A 17,791-nucleotide genomic window follows, 5' to 3' on the forward strand; every position below is an offset into this window, starting at 1 on the left:
GGATTTATTTACAATGATAAACCTGGTTCGAGCCTTGAATTCTGATTGGCGGAAAGCCGTGGTATATCAGACCATATGGCCAATATACCAAGGCTAACGGCTTTATCCAGGTACTCCACGTTGTGTCGTGCATAAGAACAGCCCTTAGCCGTGGTATATTGGCCATATACCATACCCCCTTGTGTCTTATTGAAAAGCGAAGAAACCGTTTTGGCCGTCAAGACCTGAACCCAGACAGCTGTCGGTAATGGGGCTGCTATGATCATTTCATCATTGGTAAATCAAGTCTGATCGATTTCGAGTTTAGTTTAGCTGTTAAGCTAACCAGGTGTTAACAACAACACTTAAGTTAGCCAAAATTAGCTAGCTAGATACCGTGTAGTCTAGAAATTAGCATGTGTTGCGTGAGTTTTGGGAAAGCTATTTTTCACCATAAAAATGCACTTCTATAACAAAGGATTGCATGGATCTATCAGTGATAATTTGTGCTATTAATGAGCGCGTAGTGGCATAGGTTTATAGGCTATATCAGAGATGTTTTCTTTGCACAGGAAAAATATGCCTTTGATAAACATTTCATGCAATTCTACCAGTGGAGGCTCCTCAGAGGAGGAAGGGGAGGACCATCCTCCTCAGTGAATTTCAGAAAAAGTAAAATTGTAAAACATAAAAAAAAGTTATACTTTTTAGATAAAACTATACTAAATATAATCACGTCACCAAATAACTTATTAAAACATACTATTTTGCAAAGAAGGTCTACAGTAGCCTCAACAGCACTCTGTAGGGTAGCACCATGGTGTAGCTGGAGGACAGCTAGCTTCCATCCTCCTCTGGGTACATTGACTTCAATACAAAACCTATGAGGCTCATGGTTCTCACTCCCTTCCATAGACTTACACAGTAATTATGACAACTCCCAGAGGACATCCTCCAGCCTATCAGAGCTCTTGCAGCATGAACTGACATGTTGTCCACCCAATCAAAGGATCAGATAATTAATCTAGTACTGAAAGCATAAGCTACAGCTAGCTAGCACTGCAGTGTATACAATGTGGTAAGTGGTTGACTCAAAGAGAGAGAAAGCCAAGTTGAACAGTTTTGAACAAATTACATTTCTTCCAAAATGAAGGAGAAGCAAGAGCGAAATAGAGAGAGTGCCATTTTCTTTTCACTTTCAGTTTCACTTACTTAAATAGCAAATGCAGCTAGCTAGTTTAGCCTACTGAAACATCCTGCTCAAACAGAGGGATGCTATGTTAGCTAGCTGGCTATGACTTTCCAACAACATTGGAACTCTTACAAGTCAAGGTAAGCTTTTGGTATTACTAATTTATTGCCACCGGTGTAACTGCTTACTGACTGTACACTAACATTACTGCATGATTGTAGCGGGTTTACTAACGCGTTAGTTCTATTAGCTATGCTGACTATGACGTTACTTTAGCTAATATGGTGACAACGATGTAGGCTGTGTGTAGCGGTTTAGCTTGGAAAGGTTTGTTAGCCTGGTCACATACAGCTGATGTGTTGTGCATTGAAATCCACAAGCAAAGGGAAGAGAAGGAATACAACGTGGCTCTTATGAGAGTGAACTCTGTTTACGCGTGATCACAGGTGTGTACATTCCGCCGATTCTGTATATATTTTTTTCGCAAACAGAACAAAACACCCTATATCAGCTAGATGCAGGCAAGAGTGTGCAAGGCAGTACTGAATGTCACTGTCTGTCACCTCAAATTTGTCTCTCGACCTGTGTGCACCTACGTTGTTAAACTTTCATTCATAGGCTAGGTTGTAGTAACCTCATGATGGGTATAGGGAAAATTTGAGTATCATGTAGTAGCCTAATCCTATCGCTGTTACATTGAACTGGGTGAATGGAATATGAATGAGTCATCCAATATGTTGTAATAGAAATAAGGCCATGCTCATGAAAAAAAAATTGTCCTCCCTCATCTTAAACGGAACTGACCGCCACTGAATTCTACTAAACTTAATGACTGGAGAAATTAGCAAAATATTTTTTTATACGATGGTAGCCTACGCCTACTCTACTGACACTGACAGCAGATCAATAAAAACAACCTTGTCTTGAATGCAACCATGTAATCTAGGCCTATGAGAAAGGGGTCCTGGCAAAAAGGGTTCCAGCTTTTGTCAAATTGTCAATTTCTTTTGTGCATTTTAGCTAACCCTAACCGAATTCTCCTAACCTGCTGCCTAAATTCTCCTAATCTGCAACGAAATGTAAAATATGACGTTAATTTCACAAATGCTGGATCTCTTCAAGCCATGACCATGAAAAGGGGAGCTGCAAATTGTACAATATGATATCCATATAGCCTGGAGGACATTATTGTCAAAAAAAACTCCAGTGGTTATCATATATTCATACCATAACCCAATGATAATTTGTTGAGAACTTTATTCATAAGAGGGGGGGAAATGTATGGGCATTACAGCATAGGAAAAAAGGCCTCAATGGGATAGGACAACCTGCTGTGTTGACTATTGGTTGTTCCAGCCCAACAATATATTTAATCTTATGACACTAAAACACCTGAATGAATTAAACACAACCAAGCAATAAAGAGCCCTGGTGGTATAGGTGACCTGAATAAGTGATATTCTAACATCAGGTGTGCTTTTCATTTGTTTATGTACTACTGTAGGTTCACCAGCTGACCTCTATCAAGACACCCATGTCGACTGGATGCCCAGTGTGAAGATGAGCAATGCCGCATCAGTTTCTACTTCTACTACTTTGTTCTTTTCCAAATATGAAAGGAGACATCCCTCAATTATACGAGAAGGTTATTATATGCTGTGGTCAATCTGAATGATTATGTTGTGTCATTTGAGTAGAGCACCATCACCGTGTCGTCATGACAAAAGTGCCCCCTTAAACAGTATGAATATATCAAATGTAATTTGGAACGTGTAAAATACTATATGATATTGTAAACATACTGTACTTTAATAATAGGCTATATTGTTGTATGGGTGAAATTAAAAGTATTGGTATCTCTGCTTTGCCTAGCCCCATTGAATAAAAAGTATTTCTTATATGCCAACTATTTTCTTTCTTTACAATTTAAACACATTTAGCACAGACAATGTAATTGTTGTGGTAGTCTTAGGAAAACTTCATTATCACAGTGGCTCAGACCTTCTTGTAGAAAAGTATCTGGCATTGGACTTGGTAGTAGTAGTTGTGTGTGTGTTTTAAGATAAGGATCCAATCTCCTGCTTCCAGACATTTCAACACCTAGATTACAAGGGTTGGATTTGCACCAAAAAAATGTAACGTCAGCACAATGCATTTACAAAATCTAGTATAATGATTAGCCTCATATACATTGTCTACTTGTATCGTTTTTAAATTGAGAACATATAGTTGAACAATATGTAAACAGTGTGCGAGTTAAGCTATTCTCTACTTCAGATGCACAATGTCAAGGGGTGCATTGCAAATTCCCATAAGGCTAATGCCAGTCTACTGTAGGCCGGTGGTTCCCAACTCCGGTCCTTGAGTACTCCCAAGAGTACAGTTTTATTGTAGCCCCAGACAAACACACCTGATTCAACTTGTCAACTAATCATCAGGCCCTCTGAGTTGAGTCAGGTATGTTTGTCCGGGGCTACAACAAAAATGTGTGCTGTTGGGGGTACTCGAGGACTGGAGTTGGGAACCACTGCTGTAGGCCTATGACTGCATTGGATGACATTATCAGCTGCAAAATGGGTACACATGGCTGATATCCTGAAATAATTGTGACAATCAAATAAAACAAATTGGAAAGCTTATGACTGAACAAAAAGGTAATGTTCCTTTGAGAATACAACACAGAAACATACAAATCAGAGACATTCTCTTCCCCTCTTTATTGCAGGGTTGTGATCTGTGATTAATCAACATCTTCAATAATAGTTAAGTTAATTAAAACATGTTTAAACACTTAACAAAGAACCAACACTTTCATATCATTTCAAAGTGTACAAGTAAGCTAACTCATATGTAAAGGTAAGACATTTTAGTAACAAGTAGGCTATTATTAATAAAACAATTTCAGGTGAACAAAAAAAGTCAATACCAGAGGTGGCCAACCTTGCTCCACTGATCCCTGATCTACTGGGTGAGCAGACTTCTGTTCCAGCCCAGCAATAGCACACTTCATTATTAACTAATTAGGTTTGATACATTGAATCAGGTGTGTTAGTGCTGGGCTGGAACAGAAGTGTGCACACCCAGCAGGGTTGTCCTGCTCCAGTTGTAATAGGTTTATACATTGTGTGACTTTTGAACTGTATTTTTGTTCACAAAATATGCTATGTACGCATATAATCCATGGCATACAATAATGTACCCTTACTCTTTTGGGACCTCAATCTGCAGACAGGGTTTGACAGATCTCTGAGGACAGAAAATATCAAAGAAACAGGTTGCATTATACTACAGTTTGATAGCCCTGAATATTATGTTGCTATATCTCTCTGTCCTCCGTTTTTATCGCTAGGGACAGGGACTAGAACTGGAGAATAGTTTCATCATGTCCTCCCACAAAGGTCCCTGCCCTATCCAGAGTAGCCTACTCTCCCTTCTCATGGCTGTTGAGCTTGCTACCTACATAGCTACAAATGCATTTAGCGTTACAACGATAAATACATCAAGATAGTTAACTAGCTACTGTGAATTTAGCAAACTGATGAGATTTAATTTACGTAGCTAGCTATACAGTATGTAAAGTTAGCTAACTAGCGAAGATTGTTAGCAGCTCATTTGATTTAACATGCACACTAAGTTTATGTAGCAAGCTAGCTAATACTACATCGTTTTTTATCACTTTCAAAATATATTTACTTACTTGAATAGGTTATCCCACTGCCTCCGTTTTCTGTTTCTGCCGTTTTCTGTTTCCGGTGGTAGCAAAACACAGCCAGCCATGTGGACTATTGTATTGGAGGACTTCACTGAGTTTGGTCTTCTGATTTGTAAACCCTAGAGTTACAGTTCATATAAGGCAATCAGTCATTTGAAATGAATTCATTAGGCCCTAATCTATGGATTTCACGAGGCATAAGTTTATCATAACAACCTGTGGAGTTAGCACTTTTTTGCAGTACCCATGTCCTTGGACGGTTCACAGATCACAAAGAAGCAGTGTAGTCTAATATTTTGAGACAAGTCCTTATCTCATCTTACCCCCTAACGTTCCACACATGAATCACAGCCTGTTATGTGAAACAATTTATATCAGTATAGTACAAACCTATGCTTATCATTAATGCATTCCTTCTAAGCTATTCATCACATACAGATCAAATTATGAGAAAACAAATCCCAACACTGGGAATACAGATTTGTCGGTCACAGATACCTTTAAAAAAAAACGCAGGTGTGTGGATCAGAAAACCAGTCAGTATCTGGTGTGGCCACCAATTGCCTCATGCAGCGCGACACATCTTTGCTTAGTGTTGATCAGGCTGTTGATTGTGAAATGTTGCAATTTTTATAGCCTAAAAAGGGTGGCCAACCATCCTTAAAGGGGCAGTGTTGTATTTTAAGACAGTCAAAGCCTTATTCTCTGTATGGTAATAATAGGCCTAATAATGTAAAGTGGTTCCTTGCGTCATACAACACAATTTTCAGTTACAGTTTTGGCCTATATATATATATATATATATATATATATATATATATCAACTAATAGTACAGATTCGTTTTTTACTTGTCCAAAAGCGCAAGTCACTTCTCCTTCCCCCCAAAAAAAAATGGTCCTATATATTTTTTTGTAGAGGGGACAAGTGACTTGAGCTTTTGGACAAGTAAAAAACAAATCTGTACTACGAAGGACAAGTGACTAAAAAAGTTAACGTCAAGCCCTGATGGTATTACCATATAGACATGCATATTCACATGTATAGGCATACATCATTGGGTTTTACTAATATAAAACTGTGGCTTCTCATGTTGGGATGATTCGTTTCTTAATATAGCTCTGTGCATACTTTTGTTTGTAGATGCTGGAAAAGTCATCAGAAGAGAAGACTGAACCTACTGCCCTGAGATGGATGAAAACTATTGGGGTGTCTCTACAAGATACCTGTGTAATGTTGTCCCACTCCTATTCAATGGCTGTGCGAAGTTGCTGGATATTGGCAGGAACTGGAACAAGCTGTCGTACACGTCGATCCAGAGCATCCCAAACATGCTCAATGGGTGACATGTCTGGTGTGTATGCAGGCCATGGGACAATTTCAGCTTCCAGGAATTGTGTACAGATCCTTGCGACATGGGGCCGTGCATTATCATGTTGACACATGAGGACAGGCAGCGGAAGAATGGCACGACAATGGGCCTCAGGATCTCGTCACGGTATCTCTGTGCATTCAAATTTCTATCGATAAAATGCAATTGTGTTCGTTGTCCGTAGTTTATGCCTGCCCATATCATAACCCCACGGCCACCATGGGGCACTCTGTTCACAACGTTGACATCAGCAAACCGCTCACCCACACAACGCCATGCTCATATGGGATTCATCCATGAAGAGCACACTTCTCCAGCGTGCCAGTGGCCATCGAAGGTGAGCGTTTACCCACTGAAGTCGGTTACGACGCCGAACTGCAGTCAGGTCAAAACCCTGGTGAGGACGACGAGCACGCAGAAGAGCTTCACTGAGACAGTTTGTGCAGAAATTATTTGGTTGTGCAAACCCACAGTTTCATCAGCTGTCCGGGTGGCTGGTCTCAGACGATCCCACAGGTGAAGAAGCCGGATGTGGAGGTCCTGGGCTGGCGTGATTACACGTGGTCTGCGGTTTTGAGGCCGGTTGGACGTACTGCCAAATTCTCTAAAATGACGTTGGAAGCGACGTGTGGTAGAGAAATTAACATTAAATTATCTGGCAACAGCTCTGGTCGACATTCCTGCAGTCAGCATGCCAATTGCACGCTCCCTCAAAACTGTACATTTTAAAGTGGCCTTTTATTGTCCCCTACACAAGGTGCACCTATGTAATGATCATGTTGTTTAATCAAGTTCTTGATATGCCACACCTGTCAGGTGGATGGATTCTCTTGGCAAAGGCGAAATGCTCACTAACTGGGATGTAAACAAATTTGTGCCCAAATTTTGAGAGAAATAAGCTTTTTGTGCGTATGGAAAATGTCTGGGATCTTTTATTTCAGATCATGAAACATGGGACCAACACTTTACATGTTGCGTTTATATTTTTGTTTAGTGAATGTAAAGCACTTTGAGTACCTCAGTTGGTAGAAAAGGGCTATATAAATCCAATAAATTATAACACAGTCGAAGTCAACACAAACCACTTACATTATTCCCTTGTGTAGTTGGTGAGGGCTACCTCGGCTTGCTGTTCAGCCTGGCTGTCAGCTGCCCCCTTAGATTCAGACGCAAAGTCCCCCTTATTTGATTTGGCTTTAGCTGGAGAGGGCTTAGCTTCTTGTGAGTCATTACCTTCAGTTGTGGCTCCAGCTACAACTGGTTCTTGCAGTACCTCTTCCTGGATGTCGGTATTATCATCTACCGTTAGAGGGTTGGTATCCTCTGCGTCGGAGCCACCCTCCGGCCGCTCTCCGTCGGGGAAACACTCCCTCCACTCCGAGACGATCTCATCCTTGCTGTACCGCCGGTCGGCGTTCCTCAGGGTGTCCACATACACCCTGGTCGGCTCCTCCCGCGCCCTGTGTTGGGGGCTCCTCCGTTGGATGTACGTCCTGTCCAGGTCCTGAGCCCGCTGGTTGGCTGCTGGTCCTAGTCGGCTTCTGAGCGGGGGAGGGGAGCGTTGAGGGGCATCCCCCCCTGCCAGTGGGTTGTGGTCTGTCCCTCTCAGACAGGCTTGGGGCTCGGGCTGGTCCAAGGCTGGGGGGTCCCTGGGCACTCCGACACGCAGCAGTCTGGTGATGCCATGCTGGATGGCGGCCTGGGCGCTGCTGTACACAAAGACCTGAGGAAGATGAGGAATATATTTACTGCTTCAGGGACAGGCAGGAAACTGGCTACGGAAACAGTTAGTATGACTGCTGTGTCAGTCAGGGTTGGGGTCAATTCCATTTCAGTACAGGAAGTAAATCTACATTCTCGTTCAAGAATTGAAAAAGGACATTCATTTTCAGAAATAATTTAACACCAATTTGCTTCCTGAATTGACAGAATTTAAATGGAATTGACCCTAGACCTTGTGACAGTGTGTTTATTTTATTGTGGTTTTCTTTGTGTGTGTCGGTGTGTCCTTACCAGGATGGAGAGCACGATGGTGAGGAGCACAGGAATTTGCAGGGTGACCGGTAGGTCCTTGAGGAGGGCTCGTAGGAACTCGCTGATCCCCTGGCCAAAGTGCTTCAGAGGCTCTGTGAAGAAGGTGGTGATGGTCATAGTGATAGCCTTCAGAGACAGAGAGATAATACATTATCACACTGCATCCTACAGGTCCAGGAAAAAGGCTAAATGTTACACAGTTTAGTCGTCAACAGGGATTGGAGTCAATTTCATTTCAAGTTTTTCATAATACCCACAGGGCAATCATAGACACTGGATTAGATTGATATTGCATTGTTAAATAGACAGTATATATGTTTTGTTTGAATACAAGTGAAAAACATCGCAATATGTACATTTACATTTGGGGTTACTCAAATAGTTGTGTTAAGTGGCAAGAGTAAGGTACGGGTGACTATCTTTCGGTCCTGGCCTGTAGAATAGGTTAGCTGTCAACAGGGTTGGGGTCAATTCCATTTCAATGCAGTCATTTCCGGAAATAGACTGAAAACTGGAAGTGGATTGTCAGTTTCCTTCCTGAATTGACTGAATGGAAATTTGCTTTCCCTGGTCGCCAAAAATAGGTTACCTTAGTTGGTGGTACGAGAAGGATGGGGTTGACCATGAGGACTTCGTAGTACATCCTACAGGGATCGTCTTGGAGAGTCATGGCACCTCTGTACCAATCTGGGGTACAGGCAGGGAGGAGTACACAACAGAAGGCTTCACGACAACATAAACCGATGTGCATTCTACAGTAAACTTACTGCAACAAAACGGTCAAAATGTGAAAGCCCATGTAACGGCATTACATTATTTGCCAGAAAAGAGGAGTGAGAAGTATTGTGTATATTTTATTGTATCATCATGCACCAATGATTATGAAAGAATGACGCATTCAATTAAAAGTACTTTCACATATTTTTGAGATGAGGAAAATCTGATACCCCTGTGGAAAGATATGTGATGCCAAGCTCAGGTGTTATTTTTCCATTACCGCACCCTTCAAGTTATCCCACCAGTCGATTTTCTTCCTCCCTGTGCATTTTGCATCGATGCCCTCCATCTTCACCATTTTGTTTTGGTGCTCGGCAAAGGCAATCTGACAGGTTGAGAAAATCCAATAACAGATATGGTGAATTAACATTGTGTCATTTGTTTGCTTGAGGTTGGTCTAGCGGTAGTGCTGCCAACCCCGGGACCACACGCACACAGTTAGAACCCCAGTACTATTACTGCTTTTATCCCTCATCTATCTCCCAATCCCACACAAAACATTACCTGTCATAGTCTAGCTCTCCTGGTAAGACTTAGTTTTTCTCAAGACATTCCTTGGTGATATTCCTTAATTTAGTTGGCTTTGAGTTTTAAAGAATAGAGATGGCATATAAGAAATACCTTAAATAGCTTAGTTCTACTTCCTTACTTGCTTATAAACCCTCCAAAAACATTATTTGCAGAGACCTGAAATATTGTTGTAGTGTTTAGCCTAAATGTTTTGCCTCAGAGAACAAGAACTAAACCCTACACTGAAGGTTGCCAGAATGGCCACTCTGGCAGTAAAGAAGGAACTTTGTCCCTTTGCACCTATTCTTTCAGATAATTATATTAAATTTACTACTAAACATAGAGCACCAGACAGGCAGTAAGGGGTAATTAGCATGTGGAAATGTTAAGAAATGCATGGAAGTGTGTATATTGGTAATTTACCTTGTAAAGATAGAACCAATTCCAGACCAGACTGATGAGAAAGCAGATGGCAAAGATTCGCTTGAACTGGACAAACCAGGAGACTGTAGACCACAGCTCGCTGCAGATTATGACCACTATGATTAAGACAACTACAGACACCTGGAAGAGAGAGAAGGTCATTTAAATAATTTTAATGGCAATGAGAAATATTCCTGGCGCTGTAATGCCAATGAGTGGTTTCAGTTCTGTCTCGTTTGTGTTGTCTTGAGTGTAAATGACTGTTCTCTAAATCAGATTGGCTTAGTTATATTGATGATGAACACGGAAATGTGCCATTTAGCTTTATGCGCTTCTCAATCAGTCAGTGTGTACCTGAGTCAAAGGAGTAGATCAAGCAAAGATCACACCGGCCAGCCAGCGCAGTATTTAAAGTTTTGTTTTTATGTCTTGTTGCTTTTGTATAGGCTAGTGTGAACCATGTGTTCATGTATGAATGACAAAACGCGTTTCCTCACGGTACAAGAAAAGTTATTTGAATTTCATCCTCACTGCCCGTGTAGCCTACTTTACAAACCGTCTAATCATAAATTCCTTAGGCAAACCACATTATAAAACATGTGGTGGTAAATCCATTTCGTTTTGAGCATCAAAACCCTGGCAATGCTACGCATTCTAACCTTCATGACCGTGTCAATCTCCACACCAAAGGTGTCCTCAAAGTGCCATCTCCAGGCCTCGCAGTCATGTGGTTTGAGATCCACCAGGATCTGGCTGAGGGCATCGTCCAGAGCCCCCGTTCTCCAGCTGTCTGTTCCCTCCAGAAGCTTCTGGATCTCCGCCACCGCTTGCCGAGACAGTCTCACTTTGGCGTCATAGTGGATATCGTTCTTGAGATCACTGGGCTGGTGGTTGGAAAGGTATAGAATAGTACAACAAAGTACCGTATATGCACTTGGCATATAGACAGCATACTACATTCCAAGGTGGTAACATACATTTACAAGGTGGATAAGATACAGTGAGGAAGTGTTTTACATAAAGAGAATCAGTGCATCGATTTTCAGCATACCAGGCTAACTTTTTCTATCTCCTTCAGAAGTTTGGTGAGGAATCGTTTGAACACTGGGTTGCATGACAGCTGCTGTGCAACCCGTGTAATCTTCTTCTTATACTCTTCAATCTAAAATAAATAAATAAGGAAAGTGACAGATGATCACACAATTATTCGCCACTGTTTCATAAACATGCATTTGAAAAAATTTGTGACGTTTAAAATCCGTTTCCAACACTAACCTCTCTTTTTAACCTTTCCACTTTGTTGTTGCACTCCGTTACGTCCACTTGATCTGAGTCCTGGATGTATTCCCTTCTTTTGGTTGGTACATTTGGGTAATTACTCTGCTGTGAAGATGACTTTCATTTAGTTTTCCGATTACATTAATATCACGACACAAGACAGTATTCGTCATGCTTGATGTATTTTCGTACTTAATGATTTGGTTTCATATACTGTAATATGAAACATGACAAAGAAAAACAACAACAAAGCTATATAATTATTTCAACTGATGGCACTGAGTCATGGCACGGAAAGATGCATTACACAGCTGCTTGTACTGTACCTTGGCAGGCTTTCTCATGGACTTTATGCTTGGATCGTAGTTCAACGTATCATACGGATCAATCCATTCGTCATCGTCCATCTGCCCTTGGGCAACCAGCAGCAGGCTGCATACAGCAACAGTGATGGTATGCATCCTGACAGCACTTGTTGACATCTTCATGTTAAGATGTCTAACGTTAGCTGGCTACTCTGGCTAACAAGCTACAGAGAACTCGGGGTTCATAAGCCAGAAACAGACATCCTCAATAAACCCTACAGAGCAATAACGTTAATGACAACATAGCAGCACATTTTCCTCGAGCTGAGCCGGTGTGATGAGATAACTCGATCGGTTGGAATTCGAAGATACGATCGCTTCTTTCCGAGTGCGCTCCGTAAGCCACGCCCCAGTAGGAAGAGCTAGGCATGGGACACATTTTAATATGATAAAAAAGCCTCTCATTTTACAGTGGGTCTGCCTGCCATGGTTCTGTGTAGCCTAGTTATGCTAATATATTTGAGACCAGTCTATTGCAGTTAATTTCGTCTTTGACTTAATAAGTAAAATATATTTGAGTAGTAAACAGGGAAACAATGAGTCCCAGACAGTTCGTAATAGAACATACCAGAGGGGGCATCGTTTACTAGGCTACCTAAATTATTGGGATCATCTGGTTACCACAAGTGTTTTGAATACATTGAGCTTGTTGACTAAACAGACCATGGGACGCCTTTTCACACGAAGGTCCGCGGTGGGTCTGTGTAAATAATGCAATTATATTTGAGACTGATTTATAGCAGCGAATGTCATCTATTAATTTACTCTTATAGTATTTATAAGTAGAAGCCATATCAGCCAGGGAAACTAATTGTTCTCACTTTATGATTGAACATTCAGATTTGTCTGCCTAACTGTGGGGCTCTTTACCTGGATTATTAGGATTTTCTTGTGATCACAACAAAACTACTTATTTTACTCAAATAGAGATATCATTAAATTATGTTGTCTTTGAAAAGATGAGCCTGGCTGAGAATAGAACATTCCGTTTTCTGCCTGATTGTGACGCTGTTTACTGCAATTCTCTGGATTATTTTGTGACCAGAACAAAACTACCTACTTTACTCAACTAGAGATTTAAATAAATGCTGGACATTTTAATACTAACTGAATTAACTCAGAAAAGTAACATAAGTAGACCTACAATACCATAGCGAGGTCAAACAGATGTGGCCTGAGGCTATTGGACCGCGACTGAGTACACCCTGGCCTGACACCTGGACATGCCTGGCCCAATCTCACCTGGACCCACTCTACCTGCTACCTGCCTGTTGCTGTGGGGAGTGGGTCAGTGACTTGAGGGGGGAAAGAACCAGTGGCGGCAGCGACAGGCCTATAGAGGGGAGCAAATTGGGGTTGGGCCAGGCATGTCCTGGGCTGGCGGAGGTCCTGGGCTGGCGTGATTACACTTGGTCTGCGGTTTTGAGGCCGGTTGGACATACTGCCAAATTCTCTAAAACGACGTATGGTAGAGAAATTAACATTAAATTATCTGGCAACAGCTCTGGTGGACATTCCTGCAGTCAGCATGCCAATTGCTCGCTCCCTCAAAACCTGAGACATCTGTGGCATTGTGTTGTGTGACAAAACTGCAAATTTTAGAGTGGCCTTATATTGTCCCCAGCACAAGGTGCACCTGTGTAATGATCATTCTGTTTAATCATCTTCTTGATATGCCACACCTGTCAGGGATTATCTTGGCAAAGGAGAAATGCTCACTAACAGGGATGTAAACAATTTTGTGCACCAAATTTGAGAGAAATAAGCTTTTTGTGCATATGGAACATTTCTGGGATATTTTATTTCAGCTCATGAAACATGGGACCAAGCCTTTACATGTTGTTTATATTTTTGTTTAGTATAGTTTTGTTCTGGTCACAAGATAATCCAGAAAATTGCACTCAGGCGGAAAACTGAATGTTCTATTCTCAGCCAGGCTTATCTTTTCAAAGACAACACAATTTAATTATGTCTCTATTTGAGCAAAATAAGTAGTTTTGTTGTGATCACAATAAAATCTTAATAATTCAGTTAAAGAGCCCCACAGTCAGGCAGACAAATCTGAATGTTCTATCATAAAGGGAGAACAATTAGTTTCCCTGGCTGAAATGGCTTCTACTTAGAAATACTATAATTAAGTGAAAGAGAGGTTATTGAGTTAAAGAGGCTGCTGCGCCCGGTTGATTTTTTAAAACTGTCTAAAAATAATGTATTAACTTTTATATAACAAAATGCGATGTTGTCCGGTCCGGATCTACCCTTCTCTGGGTCTGGAACCGGACCGCGGTCCGCCAGTTGAGTTTGGCTGTTCTAGACGATTCTGTGATTCCAACTTTGTAGCAAGAGTTTGGGGAAGGCCCTTTCCTGTTTCAGCATGACAATGCCCCCATGCACAAAGTGAGGTCCATACAGAAATTGTTTGTCGAGATTGGTGTGGAAGAACTTGACTGGCCTGCACAGAGCCCTGACCTCAACCCCATCGAACACCTTTGCCGACTGCGAGTCAGGCCTAATCGCCCAACATCAGTGCCCAACCTCACTAATGTTCTTTTGGCTGAATAGAAATCCCACAGCAATGTTCCAACATCTAGTGGAAAGCCTTCCCAGAAGAGTGGAGGCTGTTATAGCAGCAAAGTGGGGACCAACTCCATATTAATGCCCATGATTTCAGAATAAGATGTTCGATGAGCAGGTGTCCACATACTTTTGGTCATGTAGTATTCAGAAACTTTGCTATGAGACTCGAAATTGAGCTCAGGTGCATCCTGTTTCCATTGATCATCCTTGAGATGTTGCTACAACTTGATTGGAGTCCACCTGTGAAATTCAATTCATTGGACATGATTTGGAATGGCACACACCAGTCTATATAAGGTCCCATAGTTGACAGTGCATGTCAGAGCAAAAACCAAGCCATGAGGTCGAAGGAATTGTCCGTAGAGGTCCGAGACAGGATTGTGTTGAGGCACAGATCTGAGGAAGGGTACCAAAAAAATTCTGCAGCATTGAATGTCACCAAGAACACAGTGGCCTCCATCATTCTTAAATGGAAGAAGTTTGGAACCACCAAGACTCTTCCTAGAGCTGGCGGCCTGGCCAAACGGAGCAATCAGGGGAGAAGGGCCTTGGTCAGGGAAGTGACCAAGAACCCGATGTTCACTCTGACAGAGCTCCAGAGTTCCTCTGTGGAGATGGGAGAACCTTCCAGAAGGACAACCATCTCTGCAGCACTCCACCAATCAGTCCTTTATGGTAGAGTGGCCAGACTGAAGCCACTCCTTGGAGTTTGGAGTTGGAGTTCGCCAAAAGGCACCTGAAGGACTCTCAGACCATGAAAAACAAGATTCTCTGGTCTGATGAAACCAAGATTGAACTCTTTGGCCTGAATGCCAAGCGTCACGTCTGGAGGAAACCAGGCACCATCCCTACGTTGAAGCATGGTGGTGGCAGCAGGGATGTTTTTCAGTGGCAGGGACTGGAAGACTAGTCAGGATTGAGGGAAAGATGAACGGAGCAAAGTACAGGGAGATCCTTGATGAAAACATGCTCCAGAAGGTTCACCTTTCAACAGGACTGGGAGAAACTCCCCAAATACAAGCTTGTAGTATCATACCCAAGAAGACTCGTGGCAGTAATCGCTGCCAAAGGTGCTTCAACAAAGTACTGACTAAAGGGACTGAATACTTATGTAAATGTGATATTTCATGTTTTTTTTCTTTATACCTTTGCTAAAAAATCTAAATACATGTTTTTACTTTGTCATTATGGGTTATTGTGTGTAGATTGATGAAAAAAACAAACAATTTAATCCATTTTAGAATAAAGCTGTAACGTAACAAAATGTGGAAAAAGTCAAGGGGTCTGAATACTTTCCGAATGCACGGTATATATTTTTAAATAACTAGATGCAGTGCAACCGAGGTGAGGGCGTTCGAAATGATGTTAGCTGCGGATCTGGTTCTGTACTGTAGGTGGCACCATGTGCTCTTTTTAAACAGGGCTGTGTCTTTGCAATTTCTGTATTTTAACCAAAACTGTTCTAGTAACTGGGGGGTCTTGCAACTGGCATCAAATGAATCCTTGGCCCCGGGGGGTTTCACCAGGCAGTTCAGGTCAGATGGCACAAAGCCCATAACTCTCTGGAGAACTGGCTTCCAGGTGGGTCATGGTTTCTGGTCTGGCTGTTGTTGCATGTTCCTGCTGTTCCCCGGCATTTGGCAGCGCTGTCCTCAGCAGCCTCCTCGTTGGGGATTAGCTTCAGCCTCACCGCGTTGTAGCGGTGAATCGCTCCTGGGTTCATCCCGGTCATCTTATTCAGGGGGGGGGGGTTCTGGTCTTGATGTTGTCTGGTCGTTGATCTGCTTTGGTCCTGCAGGGGGATGAAAGACAAACCTCTGCCTGTGACCCGGAGGTCAATGGAGCCACTCCCCTGTGGTCTGCTCACTCGAGGTTTATGTTGGTGTCTTTGGTCCACTGGTTCGGGTGGTGATGGTGTCTGGTCTGGTCTCTCCTTCTGTTGGTCTGCAGGCAGCTGGTCCTGGTCTGTGGTGGCATGAGAAGGGCAGGGCAGGACGGCTGCAGGCCAAGGATATAGGTAGTCAGGCTTGCCTCAGCAGCACTCTACTCAAGGCCTGCAGTACGTCATCTCATCTTCTGGATGCTGGGGGGTCCGGGGACTGGGGAGTCAGGTCAGGCCACAGTTACCCTTCAGTCTTCCCCAGCCCTTCCGAAGATTGCGGCCTTGTCCACTGGACCAGTGAGAGAGCACTAGCTGCGGTCAAGCCAGTCTTACCATTGCTGCCTCCTGGTCCATCCAAAGAAACAGATAGTGAGCGCGAGGGACACAGCCCCAGAAAACTCCACCACGTAGAGTTGTGCTTAATGAAGCGAAAACCAGTAAAGGTTGAAGATTAGCAACATTTTACATTTAAGTCATTTAGCAGACGCTCTTATCCAGAGCGATTTACAGTTAGTGAGTGCCTACATTATGTTTTTCATACTGGCCCCCCGTGGGAATCGAACCCAGTCACGGCCGGCTACGACAGAGCCTGGATTCGAACCAGGATCTCTAGTGGCACAGCTAGCACTGCGATGCAGTGCCTTAGACCACTGCGCCACTCGGGAGCAACCAGTTTGAGCTGTCCCCTGTACACATAATGTCCTTAGGGCACTATTACCACATATCAGTTCAGTTGGTACAGCATTCACACTAACGGGTGCAAGAAATATAGTCTCTTACAAAGCATGCCTCAACATACAGTGGGGAGAACAAGTATTTGATACACTGCCGATTTTGCAGGTTTTCCTACTTACAAAGCATGTAGAGGTCTGTAATTTTTATCATAGGTACACTTCAACTGTGAGAGACAGAATCTATAACAAAAATCCAGAAAATCACATTGTATGATTTTTAAGTAATTAATTTGCATTTTATTGCGTGACATAAGTATTTGATACATCAGAAAAGCAGAACTTAATATTTGGTCCAGAAACCTTTGTTTGCAATTATAGAGATCATACGTTTCCTGTAGGTCTTGACCAGGTTTTCACACACTGCAGCAGGGATTTTGGCCCACTCCTCCATACAGACCTTCTCCAGATCCTTCAGGTTTCGGGGCTGTCGCTGGGCAATACGGACTTTCAGCTCCCTCCAAAGATTTTCTATTGGGTTCAGGTCTGGAGACTGGCTAGGCCACTCCAGGACCTTGAGATGCTTCTTACGGAGTCACTCCTTAGTTGCCCTGGCTGTGTGTTTTGGGTCGTTGGCATGCTGGAAGACCCAGCCACGACCCATCTTTAATGCTCTTACTGAGGGAAGGAGGTTGTTGGCCAACATCTCGCGATACATGGCCCCATCCATCCTCCCCTCAATACGGTGCAGTCGTCCGATCCCCTTTGCAGAAAAGCATCCCCAAAGAATGATGTTTCCACCTCCATGCTTCACGGTTGAGATGGTGTTCTTGGGGTTGTACTCATCCTTCTTCTTCCTCCAAACACGGTGAGTGGAGTTTAGACCAAAAAGCTCTATTTTTGTCTCATCAGACCACATGACCTTCTCCCATTCCTCCTCTGGTTCATCCAGATGGTCATTGGCAAACTTCAGACGGGCTTGGAAATGCGCTGGCTTGAGCAGGGGGAACTTGCGTGTGCT

General features: G+C 42.7%; 1 protein-coding gene and 1 long non-coding RNA gene across 5 annotated transcripts; both read right to left on the bottom strand.

Moving 5' to 3' along the window:
- Positions 1–2,851: 2,851 nt before the first annotated feature.
- Positions 2,852–5,422, bottom strand: LOC121532042. 3 transcript variants are annotated; one of them, XR_005994229.2, is made up of 3 exons: positions 5,382–5,422; positions 4,869–5,002; positions 2,852–4,417 (listed from the first exon to the last, which is right to left on the bottom strand). It is a non-coding gene; the product is annotated as an uncharacterized LOC121532042 (long non-coding RNA). The 3 variants fall into 3 exon arrangements; XR_005994230.2 differs by lacking the exon at positions 5,382–5,422 and adding an exon at positions 5,100–5,267; XR_006657079.1 differs by lacking the exon at positions 5,382–5,422 and having other exon boundaries at positions 4,869–5,067.
- A 1,793-nt stretch (positions 5,423–7,215) lies between these two features.
- LOC121532041 (chloride channel CLIC-like protein 1) lies at positions 7,216–11,976 on the bottom strand. Of its 2 annotated transcripts, none has more exons than XM_041837687.2 (9): positions 11,602–11,976; positions 11,273–11,377; positions 11,049–11,159; positions 10,657–10,881; positions 9,998–10,138; positions 9,290–9,389; positions 8,877–8,974; positions 8,267–8,413; positions 7,216–7,976 (listed from the first exon to the last, which is right to left on the bottom strand). In XM_041837687.2, the coding sequence occupies exons 1-9, from the start codon at positions 11,761–11,763 to the stop codon at positions 7,344–7,346; spliced, it is 1,722 nt and encodes a 573-aa protein (XP_041693621.2). In that variant the 5' UTR covers positions 11,764–11,976; the 3' UTR covers positions 7,216–7,343. The 2 variants fall into 2 exon arrangements, with proteins under 2 accessions (XP_041693621.2, XP_041693620.2); XM_041837686.2 differs by having other exon boundaries at positions 11,273–11,380.
- Positions 11,977–17,791: the final 5,815 nt, after the last annotated feature.

The sequence above is a fragment of the Coregonus clupeaformis genome, chromosome 19 (assembly GCF_020615455.1).
Source record: "Coregonus clupeaformis isolate EN_2021a chromosome 19, ASM2061545v1, whole genome shotgun sequence".
NCBI lineage: Eukaryota > Metazoa > Chordata > Actinopteri > Salmoniformes > Salmonidae > Coregonus > Coregonus clupeaformis.

What these genes read in the sequence shown, in the direction of transcription:
- LOC121532041 (XM_041837686.2), bottom strand. Translation starts at nt 11,763, where the DNA reads ATGAAGATGTCAACAAGTGCTGTCAGGATGCATACCATCACTGTTGCT. An exon ending in CTGGTGGGATAACTTGAAGG is followed by an intron (nt 8,975 to 9,289) that starts GTGCGGTAATGG and finishes CCTGTACCCCAG; the next exon opens with ATTGGTACAGAGGTGCCATG. An exon ending in CCATCGTGCTCTCCATCCTG is followed by an intron (nt 7,977 to 8,266) that starts GTAAGGACACAC and finishes CATCTTCCTCAG; the next exon opens with GTCTTTGTGTACAGCAGCGC.